The sequence below is a fragment of the Scyliorhinus canicula genome, chromosome 2 (assembly GCF_902713615.1).
Source record: "Scyliorhinus canicula chromosome 2, sScyCan1.1, whole genome shotgun sequence".
Lineage (NCBI taxonomy): Eukaryota > Metazoa > Chordata > Chondrichthyes > Carcharhiniformes > Scyliorhinidae > Scyliorhinus > Scyliorhinus canicula.
The window spans coordinates 82,991,122-83,008,948 of NC_052147.1; the positions used below are offsets into that span (position 1 = coordinate 82,991,122).

A 17,827-nucleotide genomic window follows, 5' to 3' on the forward strand; every position below is an offset into this window, starting at 1 on the left:
CAGAATCAAAAAACATCAACCAAGCATTTGAGACCTTCTGCCGAGGACTGTACACCTCCGAACCTCCCGATGGGGACGCGGGAATGAAACAGTTCCTCGATGGACTGGAAATGCTGGTTGTGGGGGGGGACGACGGGGGGAGCTGGAAGCACCAATAGATCTGGGAGATATCATGGAGAGCACCAGCTCCATGCAGGCAGGGAAGGCACCGGGATCTGATGGGTTCCCGGCGGATTTCTACAAAACATTCGCACCGGCCCTGGCCCCACATCTAAGGGGCATGTTCGCACACTCGTTGACAAGGGGCACTTTGCCTCCTACGCTAGCGCAGGCCACAATCTCACTGATTCCCAAAGAAGTAAAGTCCTGACGGAATGTGGATCATACAGACCCATAGTATGATAAAGATAGTCAGCATGGCTTTGTGAGGGGCAGGTCATGCCTCACAAGCTTCGTTGAATTCTTTGAGAATGTGACGAGACACATTGATGAAGGTCGGGCAGTGGATGTGGTGTATATGGACTTCAGTAAGACATTTGATAAGGTTCCCCATGGTAGGCTCATTCAGAAAGTCAGGGAGCATGGGATACAGGGAGATTTGGCTGTCTGGATACAGAATTGGCTGGGCGAAAGAAGACAGAGAGAGGTAGTGGATGGAAAGTATTCTGCCTGGAGGTCGGTAACCAGTGGTATCCCGCAGGGATCTGTTCTAGGACCTCTGCTCTTTGTGGTTTTTATAAATGACTTGGATGAGAAAGGGTGGGTTAGTAAGTTTGCCGATGACACAAAGGTTGGTGGAGTTGTAGATAGTGTCGATAGTTGTTGCAAGTTACAACAGCACATTGACAGGCCAAGAAGTGGCAGATGGAGTTCAACCTTGATAAATGTGAAGTGATTCATTTTGGAAGGTCGAATTTGAATGCTGAATACAGGGTTAAAGGTAGGATTCTTGGAAGTATGGAGGAACAGAGGGATCTTGGGGTCCACGTACATAGATCCCTCAAAGTTGCCACCCAGGTTAATAGGGTTGTTAAGAAGGCGTATGGTGTGTTGGCTTTCATTAACAGGGGGATTGAGTTTAAGAGCCGCAAGGTTTTGCTGTAGATTTAGAAAACCCTGGTTAGACCACACTTGGAATATTGTGTCCAGTTCTGGCTGCCTCATTATAGGAAGGATGTGGATGCTTTGGGGAGGGTACAGAGGAGATTTACTAGGATGCTGCATGGACTGGAGGGCATGTCTTATGAAGAAAGGTTGAGGGAGCTAGGGCTTTTCTCACTGGAGCAAAGAAGGAAGAGAGGTGACTTGATAGAGGTGTACAAGGTGATGAGAGGCATGGATAGAGTGGATAGCTAGAGACTTTTCCCCAGGGCAGAAATGGCTGTCACAAGGGGACAGAATTTTAAGGTGATTGGAGGAAGGTATAGGGGACCTGTCAGAGGTAGGTTCTTTACATAGAGAGTGGTGGGTGTGTGGAATGCACTGCCAGCAGAGGTGGTGGAGTCAGAGTCATTGTGGACATTTAAACGATTCATGGACAGCAGTAAATTGAAGGGGTGTAGGTTAGGTTGATCTTAGATTAGGATAAGTGGTCGGCATAACATTGTGGGCTGAAGGGCCTGTACTGTGCTGTACTGTTCTATGTTCTACTTCGCTGTTGATTGTGGATGCGAAAATACTCGCAAAAGGTTCTGGCCAAAAGGCTGGAGAACGCCGACTGGAGGTGGTCGCTGAAGACCAGACAGGCTTTGTCAAGGGTAGGGCTGATGAACATAATAATGTGTTCTCTGAGGAGAGAACACCAGAGGTGATCGTCTCCCTGGACGCAGAAAAGGCCTTCGACAGAATCGAATGGAAGTACGTCCTCGAGGTACTGGAATGTTGTGGGCTAGGAGCAGGATTCACCGCCTGTACAACGCTCCCAAGGCGAGTGTCTGAACCAACACCACCAGCTCTGACTACTTCCAGGTATAAAGAGGTGCAAGGTAGGGATGTCCACTGTCCCCGTTCCTGTTTGTATTAGCAATCGAACTCCTGGCGATAGGCCTGCAGGATCATTCTCAAAACCACAGGAAGGACTGAAAGCAATCCTGCGGATGCGAAGAGAGTTCGGAACCTTTTCAGGTGACAAACTCAATCTGGGCAAAAGGGAGGCATTCCCAATGAAACCAAACAGGGAAGGGTCAGAGCTGGAAGTACTCCTGTTCAAAAAAAGCCCAAAACAGATTCCGACACCTGGGGATCCAAATAGCCAGAGACTAGACACAGATGCACAAATGGAACCTGACAAGCCTGGTGGAGGAAGTCAAAAAGGACCTCTAGAGGTGGGACGCACTCCCACTCTCCCTGGTGGGGAGTGCAGACGATCAAAATGAATGTGCCGCCGAGGTTCCTCTTCCTGTTTCGGTCCACACCGATCTTCATCCCCAAGGCATTCTTCCAGAACCGAGATAGCTTAATTATGGCGTGGGGGAGGCAAAAATCCAAGAGTCCCCAAATCAATACCGCAAAGGAGGAATATTAAGGGAGGCCTGGCACTGCCAAATCTGCTTTACTACCACTGGGCATCAACAGCGGAAAGGGTGAGGGGATTGTGCACGAGCCCAACTCGGAGTGGGTACGGATGGAGGATGCCTTCTGCAAGGGAACGATCCTCCAGGCCCTGGCAGCACTCCATCCCTCACGCATTGAGCCAAGTGGCAATGGCCACACTGAAAACATGGGGCCAGCTAAGACAACATTGCGGGCTAACTGGGATGTCCCCCATAACCACAGATTGCTGGAGATAGGACAGGGGAATACTGATAGTTAGAGACTTCTACGCAGAGCACAGACTAGCGATGCTGAACGTACTGACGGAGGAATGGGAATTGCCGACAAGACAGGAAATGAGACACCTGCAAATAAAACATTTCCGCCGCAAAACGACAGTAGGATACCCCAGGGCTCTGGAGACTACACTATGAGAGGACACAGACAGTAAGGTGGGGGGACTCTGCGGTAAAATATATGAACAGCTACTGGACAGAGCTCAAACACCACTGGACGAGGCCAGACAGAAATGGAAGGATGAACTGGGGACAGAAGTGGGGTGGGGACTCTGGAGCGAAGCACTGAGCAGGGCCAACTCCACCTCCTCCTGCACAAGGCTAAGCCTAACGCAGCTCAAAGTGGTGCACAGAGCACACCTGACCAGAACCCTAATGAGCAGGTTCTTCCAGGAGGCGGAGGATAAATGTGAACGGTGCCAGAGGGCCTAGCCAACCACACCCCCATGTTCTGGGCTTGTTCCAAACTTGCTGGGCTCTTTTCCGAGGCAATGTCCAAGGTTGTGGGAGTGAGAGTGAAGCCATGCCAAAATGTGGCAAACTTCAGGGTATCAGAGCAGCCAGAGGTACACATGGGGACTAGGGGTCGACTCCCTAGCTTTCGCTTCCCTAATCGGCATGCTGAAGAATCTTGCTCAGCTGCCAATCAGTAGCATCACCCACAGCTGCAGACTGGCTCGGTGACCGCTCGGAATTTCTCCACCTGGAGAAGATAAAATACGCCATCCGAGGGTCGGAGGAAGGCTTCCTTACTGCATGGGGGCAATTTGTCGGTCTCTTCTAAAACGTGCTTGAGGTCAACAACAGCCAGTAGAGGGAGAACTGGAAGGAGTAGAAAGGAAGAAATACAAGGAGCAACGCAGGGTAGCAGGGGTAGCAGGGTAGCATGGTGGTTAGCATCAATGCTTCACAGCTCCAGGGTCCCAGGTTCGATTCCCGGCTGGGTCACTGTCTGTGTGGAGTCTGCACGTCCTCCCCGTGTGTGCGTGGGTTTCCTCCGGGTGCTCCGGTTTCCTCCCACAGTCCAAAGATGTGCGGGTTAGGTGGATTGGCCATGCTCAATTGCCCGTAGTGTCCTAAAAAGTAAGGTTAAGGGGTGGGGGGTTGTTGGGTTACGGGTATAGGGTGGATACGTGGGTTTGAGTAGGGGACGGACGGACCTGCCCACCCAGTTATCCACCAAACGAAAAGGGGAACCCCTCCCCCGTATCAACCAAGGGTTGGAAACGGAGAGGGGAGGACATGCCGGCAGCAATCTGTACAAAAAAGCTAAGAAAGACAAAAACCTTTTTGCTTTACACTGAATAACAAATAAACACGAACTTCAATGTACATAATGTTGAAAATGGCAATACAAACATTTTTTTAAAAAAATTATCCCATCTTTTTATTGGAATCTGCATTTAACATTTTGTCAATCTCGAAATTTGAATCCTCCATCCTTGATTTTATCACAGAGTTTCCTGTATTCAGCAGGAAAGTAGCTGAAAATGACTGTCGGCCGAGAAGATTTTTTTTGGTCAGCAGTCATTAGGTCTAAAACATTCTTTACTTTGGAATTTTACCCCCGTTAATAATGGAAGTCGATCACTTCCAGTAGCGGCTATGAAGGAGCAGGTCACAAATTTGGTGGCTCCCGCTCGGGTCAGAACTTTGGACCTTTTTCCCCGATTTTTTGTCGGATCTGAAGTGGAAAACTGATGTTGGATACAACTGTGACGAGAATTCTACATCAGTGCATGGAGAGGCGGACCAGGAGTGCTCGCAAAGGAAGAACTAGGCAAACGGAGAAGGCTTGGGCTGAGGCTGCAGCGGGAGAAAGCATGGCAGAGGACCGGAGTTTTGGCTTGACTGCCCAGCGGTTGACGGAGCAGTTGATGCAGTTTATACAGGAGGGCTTCACCAAGCAGAAACAGGACTGCTTGGACCCGATTAAGGAATCGATTGTGCAACTGGAACTCAGACTGGATGCTCAAGATCAGGCGATCCAGAAAGTAGAGAAGGCTCTGACTGAGCTGCAGTGGAGTTGGAGGTGGGGATATTGAGAGACCAGCAGAAAAGGCTCCAGGAGAAGGTGGAGGATCTAGAGAACAGGTCCCACCGGCAGAACCAGAGAATCGTGGGTCTCCCGGAGGGATCTGAAGGAACAGATGCAGGGGCATACATAGCGGCAGTGTTTGAGAAGCTACTGGGGGAGAGTACCTTCCCCCGACCCTTGGAGGTAGCAGGGCGCACAGAGCACTAGCGAGGAAGCCGCGTGTAGGTGACCCCCCCCCCCCGGCCGAGAGCAATGGTGGTGAGGTTCCACAGGTACCTTGACAAGGAGTGCATTCTACGGTGGGCTAGGCAGACATGGAGCTGCAAATGGGAGAACAGCATTCTGCGTACATATCAGGATCTGAGCGTGGATGTGGCCAGGAGAAGAGCAGAGTTCGACCAGATACAATCGACCCTTTTTAAGAAGTAGGTAATGGTTGGACTACCGTACCCGGCCCGTCTTTGGGTCACGCACAAAGAACAACATTTCTACATGGGGTCGCCCGAGGAAGCGATGGACTTCGCTAGAAGGAAAGGGCTGGTAACGGACTAAGGTGCTTGGACTGAACTTTGCTGTTCTCTTCAGTTACTTTTTTTAAAAAAAGAAGTTTTTGTCTTTGGATGTTACTTGTAATGCCTTTTGTATCGAGTTGGGGTCTGTGGACGAGCTGCTCGAATTAAAATTTGCATTTGCACTGATGGGGGATGGAGGTGTGAATGTTTGATCTTTTTGATTTTGAGAGATGTTCTGCCAGCGGGGGAGGGACTTTTTCTGTGGGACAATAGGGACGGAGGCTGCCGGGGGGCGGGCTGGAGACTGGCTCAAGTGGCTGATCGGTGGTTGGGGCGGGGGGGGGGGGGGGGGTGCCAGCGCAAACTGGTTATGGGGGGGGGGGCACTCCCAGATTGACTTTTTTTAATCCTGAACAGGGCTTTACTGACAGGAGTAGTGGACACTGAGTACTCAGCGATCACGATCTTGGATCATGCCCTGCACTGGGTTGACCTACAGGTGAGCAAGGAGGGTAGCCAACGCCTGCACTGGAGGCTGGAAATGGCACTTTTAGCGGATGAGGAGGTGTGTGGGCGGCTGACGAAATATATCCAGAACTATCTGGAAGTCAACAACACGGGGGAAGTTTCTGCTGCGGTGGTATGGGAGGCACTGAAGGCGGTGGTCAGAGAGCAGTTGATCACGATACCGGCCTACAGGGAGAAGGCACGCAGAGCAGAGACAGACCGATTGATAAGGGAAATACTACAGGTCAACAGGAGGTATGTGGAGGCCCCAGAGGCAGGGCTTCTAAGGGAACGACGGAGGCTACAGGTGGAGTTTGGCTTGTTAACTACAGGGAAAGCGGTAGAGCAGCTGAGGAAGGCGAGGGGGCGATCTATGAATATGGGGAGAAGGCCAGATCTTGGATTGAGGACTACGTCCCAGACGTGATTGGGGATGACCAGACGGGATTTGTTAAGAGGAGGCAGTTGGCGGCCAACATAAGAAGGCTGCTGAATGTTATCATGATGCCCCTAGAGGGTAGGGGCGTAGAGGTAGTGGTCACGATGGACACAGAGAAGACATTTGACCGGGTGGAATGAGATTATCTGTGGGAGGTGCTGGGGCGGTTTGGGTTTTGGACAGAGCTACATTGACTGGGTCAGGCTGCTGTATCAGGCACCCGTGGCAAGTGTTCAGACGAACAGGATGACATCGGGCTATTTTAGGCTGCACCGGGGGATGAGGCAGGGAAGCCCCCTCTCCCGCTGTTGTTCGCACTGGCCATAGAACAGCTGGCACGGGGGTGGGGTGGAACACAGAGTCTCGCTATACGCGGACAATCTGCTCCTATATGTGTCGGACCCACTGGAAGGGATGGAAGAAATTATGGGGATTCTGGGGGATTTTGGCCGGTTTTCGGGCTACAAATTGAACATGGGGAAAAGCGAGATGTTTGCGATCCAGGCAAGGGGGCAGGAAAGGCGATTGGGGGAGCTGCTGTTTAGAGTGGTAGGGGCAAGCCTTCGGTACCTAGGCATCCAGGTGGTGCGGGAATGGGAACGGTTGCACAAGCTTAATCTGGCCCGACTAGGAGACCAAATGAAGGAGGATTTTCAGAGGTGGGACGTGCTCCTGCTGTCACTGCCTGGGAGGGTAGACAGTGAAAATGACGGTCCTCCAGAGATTCCAGTTTGTGTTTCAGTGTCTCCCCATCGTTATTCCTCGGTCCTTTTTTAAACGGGTCAACAAGGTGATCTTGGAGTATAGCCATGATTAGAAAGTGGTTGGTGGAGGGGGGTGTCGGTGGGGGAGCGAGTAGAGGCAGCATCTTGTAACGGCACTAGTTTGGGGGCATTGGTAACGGCGCCTCTGCCGTTCCCGCCGGCATGGTACTCCACCAGCCCCGTGGTGGTCGCGGTCCTGAGAGTCTGGGGGGCAATGGAGGAGACATGTGGGAGCAGAGGGAGCATTGGTCTGGTCCCCAATGTGCAATAATCACCGGTTTGCCCCGGGGAGGTTAGATGGAGGGTTCCGGAGGTGGGAGAGAGCAGGGATCGAGAGGATGGGCGATATGTTTATAGACGGGAGCTTTTCCAGCTTGAGGGAACTGGAGGTGAAATTTGAACTGACGGGAGGGAATGAATTTAGGTACCTGCAGGTGCGAGACTTCCTACGCAGGCAGGTCTCAACTTCCTGCTCCTACCACCAATGGGGATACAGGATAAGGTAGTTTCCAGAGTGTGGGTGGGAGATGATAGGGTTTCGGACATTTATAAGGAACTTATGGGTCAAAGGAAAGACAGACCGAGGAGCTGAAACACAAATGGGAAGAGGAGTTAGGTGGAGAGTTAGAGGATGGTCTCTGGGCAGATGCGCTGCGTAGGATCAATGCATCCACAACATATTCCAGGCTCAGCCTGATACAATTTAAGGTCGTTCACTGGGCCCACATGACAGTGGCCCGGATGAGCAGGTTCTTTGGGGTGGAAGACAGGTGCGCAAGGTGTGCGGGAGGACCAGCAAACCATGTCCATATGTTCTGGGCATGCCCGAAGCTCAGGGATTTCTGGCAGGGGTTTGCGGATGTCCTGCCCAAAGTGTTGAAAACAAGGGTGGCGCTGAGTCCAGAGGTGGCAATTTTCAGGGTGTCGGAAGAACCGGGATTCCAGGAGGAGAAAGTGGCAGGCGTTCTGGCCTTTGACTCTCTGATAGCCCGGAGATGGATATTATTAGCTTAGAGCGACTCAAAGCCCCTAAAGTCAGAGACCTGGCTAACTGACATGGCTAGCTTTCTCTGTCTGGAGAAAATCAAGTTTGCCCTGAGAGGGTCAATGCTGGGGTTCGCCCGGAGGTTGCAGCCGTTTGTCCTCTACTTTAGGGAAAATTAACCATCAGCAGAAGGGGGAGGGGAGGGGGGGGGGGGGTAAATAATTGTATTTACACTGTTTCTTCTGTTACTGTTATAAAACCATAAATACCTCAATAAAATGTTTATTAAAAAAATAATATAAGTCGATCAACATGAGGAGTGAGTGCACAATCAAGTAATTTAAATGCAAATACAGTCTCTGGGATGTCAAGTTCAAATCTCTTCCGTCCCTTACATAATTTCTCAAAGCTCACGATATATTTCTCCATGGGCTGACCATTGTTTTCCTAAATCTATCAAAAGCTGGCCAAATTTTACAGCAACTAGTGCCATAAAATAGGGGCATGACTTCCTTACCTCTGACTCCACAGCCCTCAACTGAAAACCTCAAACACGCTGCCCTTCGCGTTCTTGAATAGCCTGAGTTGGAAGGTTGTTTCAGAACGCATCAGCTGGATTTTGAAGTAGAAAATGAGGAGCAGACTGGCAACCTGACTCTGGTTGCCACTTTGTGGGAATTCAGGCCCATTCTGTTTCACATCTATATTGATTCATGCAGTTTTAACACTGTACAGAAATATAGGCTGCACAAGCACAATTAATTTGAATTTGATGAGAGTGAATATATCCTACTCTGCATTCCACTACTACCATGATTTGCATCTTCTATTTTTCATATCTAATGACGATGACATGACTGGAGTTAACAAAGAACAAAGAAAAGTACAACACAGGAACAACAGTTTCAGGAACAACATTTTTACAAGTTTAGTTGAAGCATTAGCAGAAATTATTTTTTTGATTTAAGTACATTTGCTGGAAATCTAGATAGAATATTCCTCACCTTCCAAACAGGTTCCGTGATGCTGTTTTTAACAGGAATGGCATTGAAGTTTAACATCCGTTTTAAAGCAGCTATAAAATAAAGGAAAATTCCTCATTGAATTTTAAACGCCAATAAAGCTCAAAAAAATTGAATTAACTTTGTACATTTCAACAGTATTTTTAACTGACTTGATGGCATATTTATTTATTTCATTTAACACTGCTAATAATACAAAACCTGCAGGAATACCACAAAAACTCTGGCATGGTGGTTTCACATATGAAGAGCATTTATATATGGCATTTATTGAAAGGGGAATAGAATATAAAAACAGATGACTTTTACTGCAGCTGTAAAGGATCTCGGTGAGACCACATGATGAGTATGGTGTACAATTTTGGTCTCCTTAGTTGAAAAAGGATACAATTGAATCAGAAAAAATTCAGAAAAGATGTACTCGACTCATTTCTGGGATTAAGGGCTTATCTTATGAAGAAAAGTTGAATAGGTCTGGCCAATTCCCATTACAGTTTAGAATAATGAGAGGTGATCTTTCTAAAACATAAAAGATCCTGAGGGGACTTCATAGGGTGGATAAAGGAAAATGCTCCTCATGTGTGATCATCTCCAACTAGGGAACAGAGTTTAAGAACTAGACGTCTCCCTTTTAAGATAAAGATGAGAAATATTTTCTCTGATGATTGTCATTAGATTACCTCCATCGAGCAGTAGAGGGTGGATCATTGAATTTATTAAAGGCAGAAAAGCATTAATCTTTTGTTACCTCAAGTAATGTTGTTACCTCAAATCCATGCTGGCTTTCCTTAATTAACCTGTATTTGTCCAAGTTACTATTAATTTTATGGTGAATTACTGTTTCCAAAAGTTTACCCATCACCAAGATTAAACTAACTTGCCGATAGTGAAGGAATACTTTAACATCCTTTTTTGAACAAGGGTGTAACATCTGCAATTCTCCAGCCCTCTGGCACCGTCCCTATATCCCAGGAGGATTGGGAAATTAAGGCCAGTGCCTCCATAATTTCCATTCTCACTTATCTCTCTCAGTACCCTTGGATGCACCTCATCTGTTCCACCTTATCAATTTAAGCACAGTCAACCAGCCCAATATTTCTTCCTTATCAATTTTAACCAATCAAGTGTCTGAACTATCTGCTTTTTCATGACTGAAAGCAAGTATTAATTTAGTACAGTAAATAGTTTTGCAACACCAGGTTAAAGTCCAACAGGTTTGTTTCGAATCACTAGCTTCGGAGCGCAGTTCATTCCTCAGATGAAGGAGCAGTGCTCCGAAAGCTAGTGATTTGAAACAAACCTGTTGGACTTTAACCTGGTGTTATAAGACTTCTTACTGCGCTCACCCCAGTCCAACACTGGCATCTCCACATCTTAATTTAGTACAACAGCCATTTCCCCACTTGTAAATCTCCTGACCTCTAATAAACCTCATTCCTTTTACCACAATTTTACCATTTGTATGCTTGTACAAGACATTTGCATTATCTGTTATTTTCACCGCCAGTCTTCTCTCACACTCTTTCTTTGCTGCTTTGATTTGTTTTTCAATTCTCCTCTGAACCTTCTATATTGCGCCTGATTCTCAACTGTACGATCGACACGATAAGCTGTAATTTACACTTTTTTTCGGCTTCATGTTTAACTCTTTCAACTCTTTTGCATTCCAGGGAGTGTCCACTATTGCCGATTGCTTAATCAATTCAACTAACCAATCAAACTTCACAGTTGTTCTGTTTCCTCTTTAGATGTGACATAATCTTTCACTGATGACCCGGTACGTATAATTAAAAGTTATTCCAGACCTACTCTGCTTAATAACTAACCAATACATTTAAAAAACAAAGGGGTCTGAACAAAATCTCAAATAAAACAGAAAATGCTGGAAATACTCAGCAGGTTATGGCAGCACCTGTGGCGAGAAACTGAGTTTACAGGCACGACTTTCCCAACGAGTTGCACTCAGCGGCATACCCGTTACATCAGATGCATAGCGGCAGAGGCCAAAACCGGGTTTCGCGCCAGGTGCTAAGCCACGTGTGATGCACACGATTCACTAGGTCCAACGCAATCCCAGTGCTGGCGTGATCCAGATCAGCATATTTAAATGAGTCATTAAAGTAATTTAAATATGCGCTGTCCATTCAAAGTCGCAGTCTCCCGGCTCCCAGTATTCACTAACCCCACCTGCGGAGCCTGATGCTGGCGCGAATTAGTACTGGTCTCCGAAAATGGAAACCAGACATGACAACCACATCCGGGGGGGCTCAGGGTCCACTGGAGCCCGGCCCGGATAGTTCGGGGCAGGGCAGCACCCGGGTGCCAGGTTGCCAGCACCCACGGCCAGGATTCTCTGGCCGTTCGCTGGCGGTGGGATTTTCTGATCCCACTGGCAGCACACCCCTGCTTGTGGTTTTCCAACGGTGTGGGGTGGCTTTAATGGTAATTCCCATTGACAGCAACAGGAACAGAGAATCCCACCGCCAACAAATGGCATGCAGCCTCCCGCTGCCAAGATGCATCTGGCTGGGAGTCAGGAGAATGCCACTCCAAAAGTCTGTCTCCTCCAGCTTTAAATGTATTCAATGATGGAACACCTACAGGCCTCTAGAGTAGAGAATTAAAAAGAATCACCACCCTTTTAGTGAAGTAATTTGTTGTCATCTCGGTCCTGAATGATTGGCCCCTTATCCTGAGACTGTGCCGCTCCCCCGCGCAGCATTTCTCAGAGAGTGGCTTTTCAAGCCCCTTCAGATTTTGTAGGTTTCAATTAGATCACCTCTTCTGAACTCCAGAGAATTTATTTGGCTTCACATCTTACAACATCCCCCTCATTGTAAGAACCAATCGAGTGAACCAATTAATACAAACATATAATTTCTTAAATGTGGAGACCAAAATTCCACGCCGTATTCCAGATGTGGTCTCACAACTGTACACTTGTAGCAAGACATTTTTTATTTCAGTACTGCAGTCTCCTGAGTTGGGGAGAGGAGTCGGCTGGGCGGGCGGGAGTGCGGCGGTGGCGGGGCGGCTTGTCAAGCGAGGAGCCGGGGTGTGACGGGAGAATGAGCGGGGGCAAGTCCAGGGAACACCCGCTGGCCAACGGCGGCATGAAAGTGTCGGTGTGGAGCAAAGTGCTGAAGAGTAATGAGGCCTGGGAGGACAAGGATGAGTTTCTCGATGTGATCTACTGGTTTCGACAAATAATTGCAATTATTTTAGGTGTTATATGGGGAGTTGTTCCACTTAAAGGATTCTTGGGAATAGCAATATTTTGTCTCATCAATGCTGGGCTTCTGTACCTCTACGTTAGCAGCTTTCAGCAAGTAGATGAGGAAGAGTATGGCGGAACAAGGGAACTAACAAAAAAGGGATTCATAACATCTTTTGCATTGTTTTTGGTTGTTTGGATAATTTTTTACACTGCATTTCACTTTGATTAAAGATTGAAAACGGCTGGCTGTCCTCGTCAAGTTTTAAATTGCGAAAGGAGAGAGATGAAAACACTTTAAACCGTGTTTGCATTGTAAAAACTGGCATAGTTCAGAATCTTTTGTGCCATCAAATCACGGGACCTGTGAAGAAACCTTGTGATATCTTGCAGCGAGCAGTATTCCCGCCGAGGCTGTTTTTAATGCCTCCAATAATGTATGGAACATCCCAGGAACCTTAAAAGACATGGACCTCTGTTTTGAGACTGTTTGAAGAACTACAGCAGCGTCGAAGGCTAACGCCAACCATGTCAAAAGTGCAGCTTCCCAGTGTCATACCCTCTAATGTCGGTACTCTTGTTGTGTCTGTTTTAATTTAACAAATGTAAATTACTTGTAGAATTGGAGATGAAACATTAATTTTTGACTTGTACATCTTTCAGAGTTTGTATTTCAGACTTTATGATGGAAAATGATTGCACCTTTGGGTGGCATTAAAATTACAAACCCAAGCATCATGAGCTTTGTTTGGGCGCATGGGACCCCGAGGGTGAAGAGGGTCTTCTTGGAGCGGGGTAGAGATTGGGGGGGGGGGGCTGGTTTTACCCAATCTCTCGGGGTATTGTTGGGCGGCCAATGTGTCGATGGTGCGCAAGTGGGTGATGGAGGGGGAGGGGGCAGCATGGAAACGGATGGAGAGGGCGTCCTGTGGAGATACAAGCCTGGGGGCCCTGGTAACGGCGCCGTGGCCGCTCCCTCCTACGAGGTACACCACGAGTCCGGTGGTGGCGGCTACCCTCAAGATTTGGGGGCAGTGGAGGCGACATAGGGGAGAAGTGGGGGGCTCGATGGAGGCTCCGTTAAGGGGGAACCATCGGTTCATTCCCGGGAACATTAATGGGGGATTCCAGGGTTGGCACAGAGCAGGCATCAGACAGCTGAGGGACCTGTTTATTGATGGGAGGTTTGCGAGCCTGGGGGAGTTGGAGGAGAAATTTGGGCTCCCCCGGGGAACATGTTCAGGTATCTGTAGGTAAAGGCGTTTGCTAGGCGGCAGGTGGAGGGATTCCCTTCGCTTCCCGCGAGGGGGGTGAGCGACAGGGTGCTTTCGGGGGTCTGGGTCGGAGAGGGGAAGATATCTGATATCTACAAGGTAATGCAGGAGGTGGAGGAGGTGTCAGTAGAGGAGCTGAAAGCTAAGTGGGAGGGGGAACTGGGGGAACAGATCGAAGACGGGACATGAGCTGATGCCCTGGAGAGGGTTAATTCTTCCTCCTCGTGTGCGCGGCTTAGCCTCATCCAATTCAAGGTGCTGCACCGGGCCCACATGACTGGGACGAGGATGAGTAGGTTCTTTGCGGGTGAAGACAGGTGTGTCAGGTGCTCGGGGAGTCCAGCGAACCATGCCCATATGTTCTGGGCATGCCCGGCACTGGAGGAGTTCTGGAAGGGGGTGGCGAGGACGGTGGGATCCAGGGTCAAGCCAGGATGGGGACTCGCGATTTTTGGGGTTGGGGTGGAGCCGGGAGTGCAGGAGGCGAAAGAGGCCGGTGTGCTGGCCTTTGCGTCCCGAGTAGCCCGGCGGAGAATCTTGCTACAATGGAAGGATGCGAGGCCCCCAAGCGTGGAGACCTGGATCAATGACATGGCGGGTTTTATCAAGCTAGAGAAGGTCAAATTCGCCCTGAGAGGATCGGTACAAGGGTTCTTTAGGCGGTGGCAACCTTTCCTCGACTTTCTGGCTCAACGATAGGGTACTGGGACAGCAGCAGCAGCAACCCGGGGGGGGGGGGGGGGGGGGGGTCCTGGGGGTGTTACAGTTATTATGGGGTTATTTTGTTGCTTTTCATTGTTTGTTGTCATATTTTCTGTAAAAAATTCCAATAAAAATTTTTTTTTAAAAATTACAAACCCCCAAAAAAAGTACTGCAGTCTGCTAGCACAGGCACTGTCAAAGTTGGGGGCGTGACCTGCAGGTGGGTCGCGGGCGGGTGTTGGGAGGGGCACGGAGTCATCCGTCGCGGCGCCCACAAATCCGCGCACAACAGCCGCCTTTTAATAATGCCGGCTGCAAGCGGCCTTCAAAATGGCCACGAAGATACAAGAAAAGTACGGCCGCACTGCACATGCGTGCCCACTCATCGGTGTGCATGTGCAAAACTCTGCGCATGCGCACCGATGAGCAGGCACGCATGCGTAGTGCGGCCGCATTTTAAAAAATCTGGTCACAGCCTTTTTGAAGGCCGTTCGCAGCCAGCATTGTTTAAAGCCGGCTGCAAAAAGTTTGGGGAGAATGATGTGATTGGTTGCTTTCTGAACTTTGATGCTGATGAAGTGAAAGTCTCTTACTCCAAGAATGGTGAGTGATCCAAGTGTTTCACCCCAGTTGTAACTTCAACCAAGAGATGTTAACTTTTTTAATCTTGATTTTTAAACATTCCAAAACAAAGTGCCTGCAGGTCGTATGTGGAAGCTTGATCAATTAATTGATTTTTAAGTGTCTTTAATTTTTTTTTACATTTTTAATTGTAATGTTTAGATTAAATGTGGTGAACCTCCAATTTCTAAAGGATGGAAACATTTTCAGTGTCTGCATTTTTTTCCAATTACATTTTATCAAATAAACCCCCCCCCCCCCCCCCCCCCCCCCGAACTTGTAAAAGTAAAGCCGGCTGCTACGGCTGTTGCCCGCGAATTTGCGCAATCAGAGACGCAGAAGATTTTTTAAAAATTCTATGCAATCTTCCTGCCTGAAGGGAGGCAGAGAGCAGGTCACCCACCCACCCTGAACATTGACATCACACACTTTGGACGTGATTGTGATTCCTCCATTTTGTCAGCAGCAAACAAGGCAAGAGAAAATAGTGGGCCGCGAACGTCGGCCGGCGTGGGCCGCGAAGGTCGGCCGGCGTGGGCCGCGAAGGTCGGCCGGCGTGGGCCGCGAAGGTCGGCCGGCGTGGGTCGCGAAGGTCGGCCCGGTAGGGTCCCGAAGGTTGGCCGGTTGGTAAAAGATGGGTCCCCAGAAAGAAAAGTTTGAAAAACACTGCCAGAGCAGGAAAGGAAAACTTTCCATTCACCTTCTTAAATGCGTGCTGCACCTGCATGCTAATTTTCTGCATTTTTTGTACAAACACACCGAAGTCTACTTAAACATCAAAGCTTCCAATTTTACATATATTTTTCAAATTTTCTGCTTTTCATTTCATATAAACAAACTTCACACTTCCCTACATTATACTCCATCTGTCATCTCGATATCCACTCCGTTAGAATACTGGATCACGGGGCAGCACGTTGGTTAGCACTGTCGCCTCATGGCACAGAGGACCCAATTTCGATCCCGCCCCGGGTAACTGTCTGTGTGGAGTTTGAACGTTCTTTTGTGTCTCACACCCCCACAACCCAAAGATGTGCATGATAGGTGGATTGGCCATGCTAAATTGCCCCTTAATTGGAATGTTTCTTTTTTTTTAAGGATTTAAAGGATATAAGGAGCAGGAGTAGGCCATCTGGCCCCTCGAGCCTGCTCCGCCATTCAATGAGATCATGGCTGATCTTTTGTGGACACAGCTCCACTTTCCGGCCCGAACACCATAACCCTTAATCCCTTTATTCTTCAAAAAACTATCTATCTTGAAAACATTTAATGAAGGAGCCTCAACTGCTTCACTGGCCAAGGAATTCCATAGATTCACAACCCTTTGGGTGAAGAAGTTCCTCCTAAACTCAGTCCGAAATATATTTCCCCTTATTTTAAGGCTATGTCCCCTAGTTCTGCTTTCACCCGCCAGTGGAAACAACCTGCCCGCATCTATCCTATCTATACTCTTCATAATGTTATATGTTTCTATAAGATCCCCCTCATCCTTCTGAATTCCAATAGGTACAATCCCAGTCTACTCAACCTTTCTCGTAATCCAACCCCTTCAGATCTGGGATTAACCTAGTGAATCTCCTCTGCACACCCTCCAACGCCAGTACGTCCTTTCTCAGGTAAGCAGACCAAAACTGAACACAATACTCCAGGTGTGGCCTCACTAACACCTTATACAATTGCAGCATAACCTCCCTAGTCTTAAACTCCATCCCTCTAGCAATGAAGGACAAAATTCCATTTGCCTTCTTAATCACCTGTAAACCAACTTTTTGCGACTCATGCACTAGCACACCCAGGTCTCTCTGCACAGCAACATGTTTGCATATTTTATCATTGAAATAATAATCCCTTTTGCTGTTATTCCTACCAAAATGGATGACCTCACGTTTGTCAACATTGTATTCCATCTGCCAGACGCTAGCCCATTCACTTAACCTATCCAAATCCCTCTGCAGACTTCCGGTATCCTCTGCACTTTTTGCTTCACCACTATCGGACCAGACCCTAATTTTTGTCAGGATACCAGAAGAGAAACACCAAATAATTAGCAATTTGTAGACTTCTGGTGACTGGGATGGCTGAGAAGTCATCCATCAGATAGCTCTCCACCTACAAACCCGGAAACAGGCTCTTTAACCCGAAACAGCCCGCTAATACAAAGAAAAAATCCCTGCACTTCAACTAACACCAACGCGAAAGGAGATGCCAAACAACAGCCATTCCAGAGGCTGTGTAGAAACAAGAAGTGGAAAAAGCCAAGAGAAGCAAATGGCGAAGCCAGCAGGCGACATAGGAACAAAGATAGCAAAGGCTACACGTGGCAACCTGGAAACACAAAAGCACTGCAACCACTTCCGAGGATAACCTGAAGAAAGGGAAACCCCGGAGTGCAGGGACTTACCCATGTGGCTTACACACACAGTTGCAGCCATGTTGGATGGCCCCTGGGCAAAGGGAAATCCCGATGGGCTGGGTCTCGGCCTCATAGGGAGAACGGTGAACATGCCAATCTTGGACGGCCCCCTAATAAAGGGAAACCACGGAGTGCAGGGGCGCGTCCACCAGTTAAGTATGGTTGTACCTGCAGGAAGCGGGGTACAGAAATCCCCCAAAAGGATATTCACCTAAACGTCAGGGGACTTAACGGCCCAGTGAAAAGACCCACAGTCTTCGCACACCTGAAAAGTTTGAAAGCCGACATAGTCCTGCTCCAGGAGATGCATCTGAGGGAGAAAGACTGACTACGGGTAAGGAAGGGCTGGTTGGGACTGACCTAACATTCCTGTTACAGGACGAGGGCCATGGGGGTAGCCAGACTGTTAAATAAGAGGATGATGTTTACTGCAACGAGGACGGTTACTGACCCATGGTCAGCGGTGTCCTGGACGTGGCACCCGTAGTCCTGGTCAATGTGTACGCAC

At 48.5% G+C, this 17,827-nt stretch overlaps 2 protein-coding genes across 4 annotated transcripts in view; one reads left to right on the top strand and one right to left on the bottom strand.

The window, feature by feature from the left end:
• scfd1 (sec1 family domain containing 1) overlaps positions 1-17,827 on the bottom strand; it is a 355,173-nt gene that overhangs the window by 321,308 nt on the left and 16,038 nt on the right. For all 3 annotated transcript variants that reach the window (XM_038781482.1, XM_038781472.1, XM_038781490.1), the window contains exon 2: positions 9,078-9,148. In XM_038781482.1, coding sequence (XP_038637410.1) covers positions 9,078-9,148 — 71 coding nt within the window. The remainder of the gene's footprint in view (positions 1-9,077; positions 9,149-17,827) is intronic.
• On the top strand, positions 12,163-12,541 carry LOC119955410 (respirasome Complex Assembly Factor 1-like). The gene has a single exon (XM_038781504.1). It carries the CDS (start codon positions 12,164-12,166, stop codon positions 12,539-12,541), a length of 378 nt encoding a protein of 125 aa, XP_038637432.1. The 5' UTR covers position 12,163.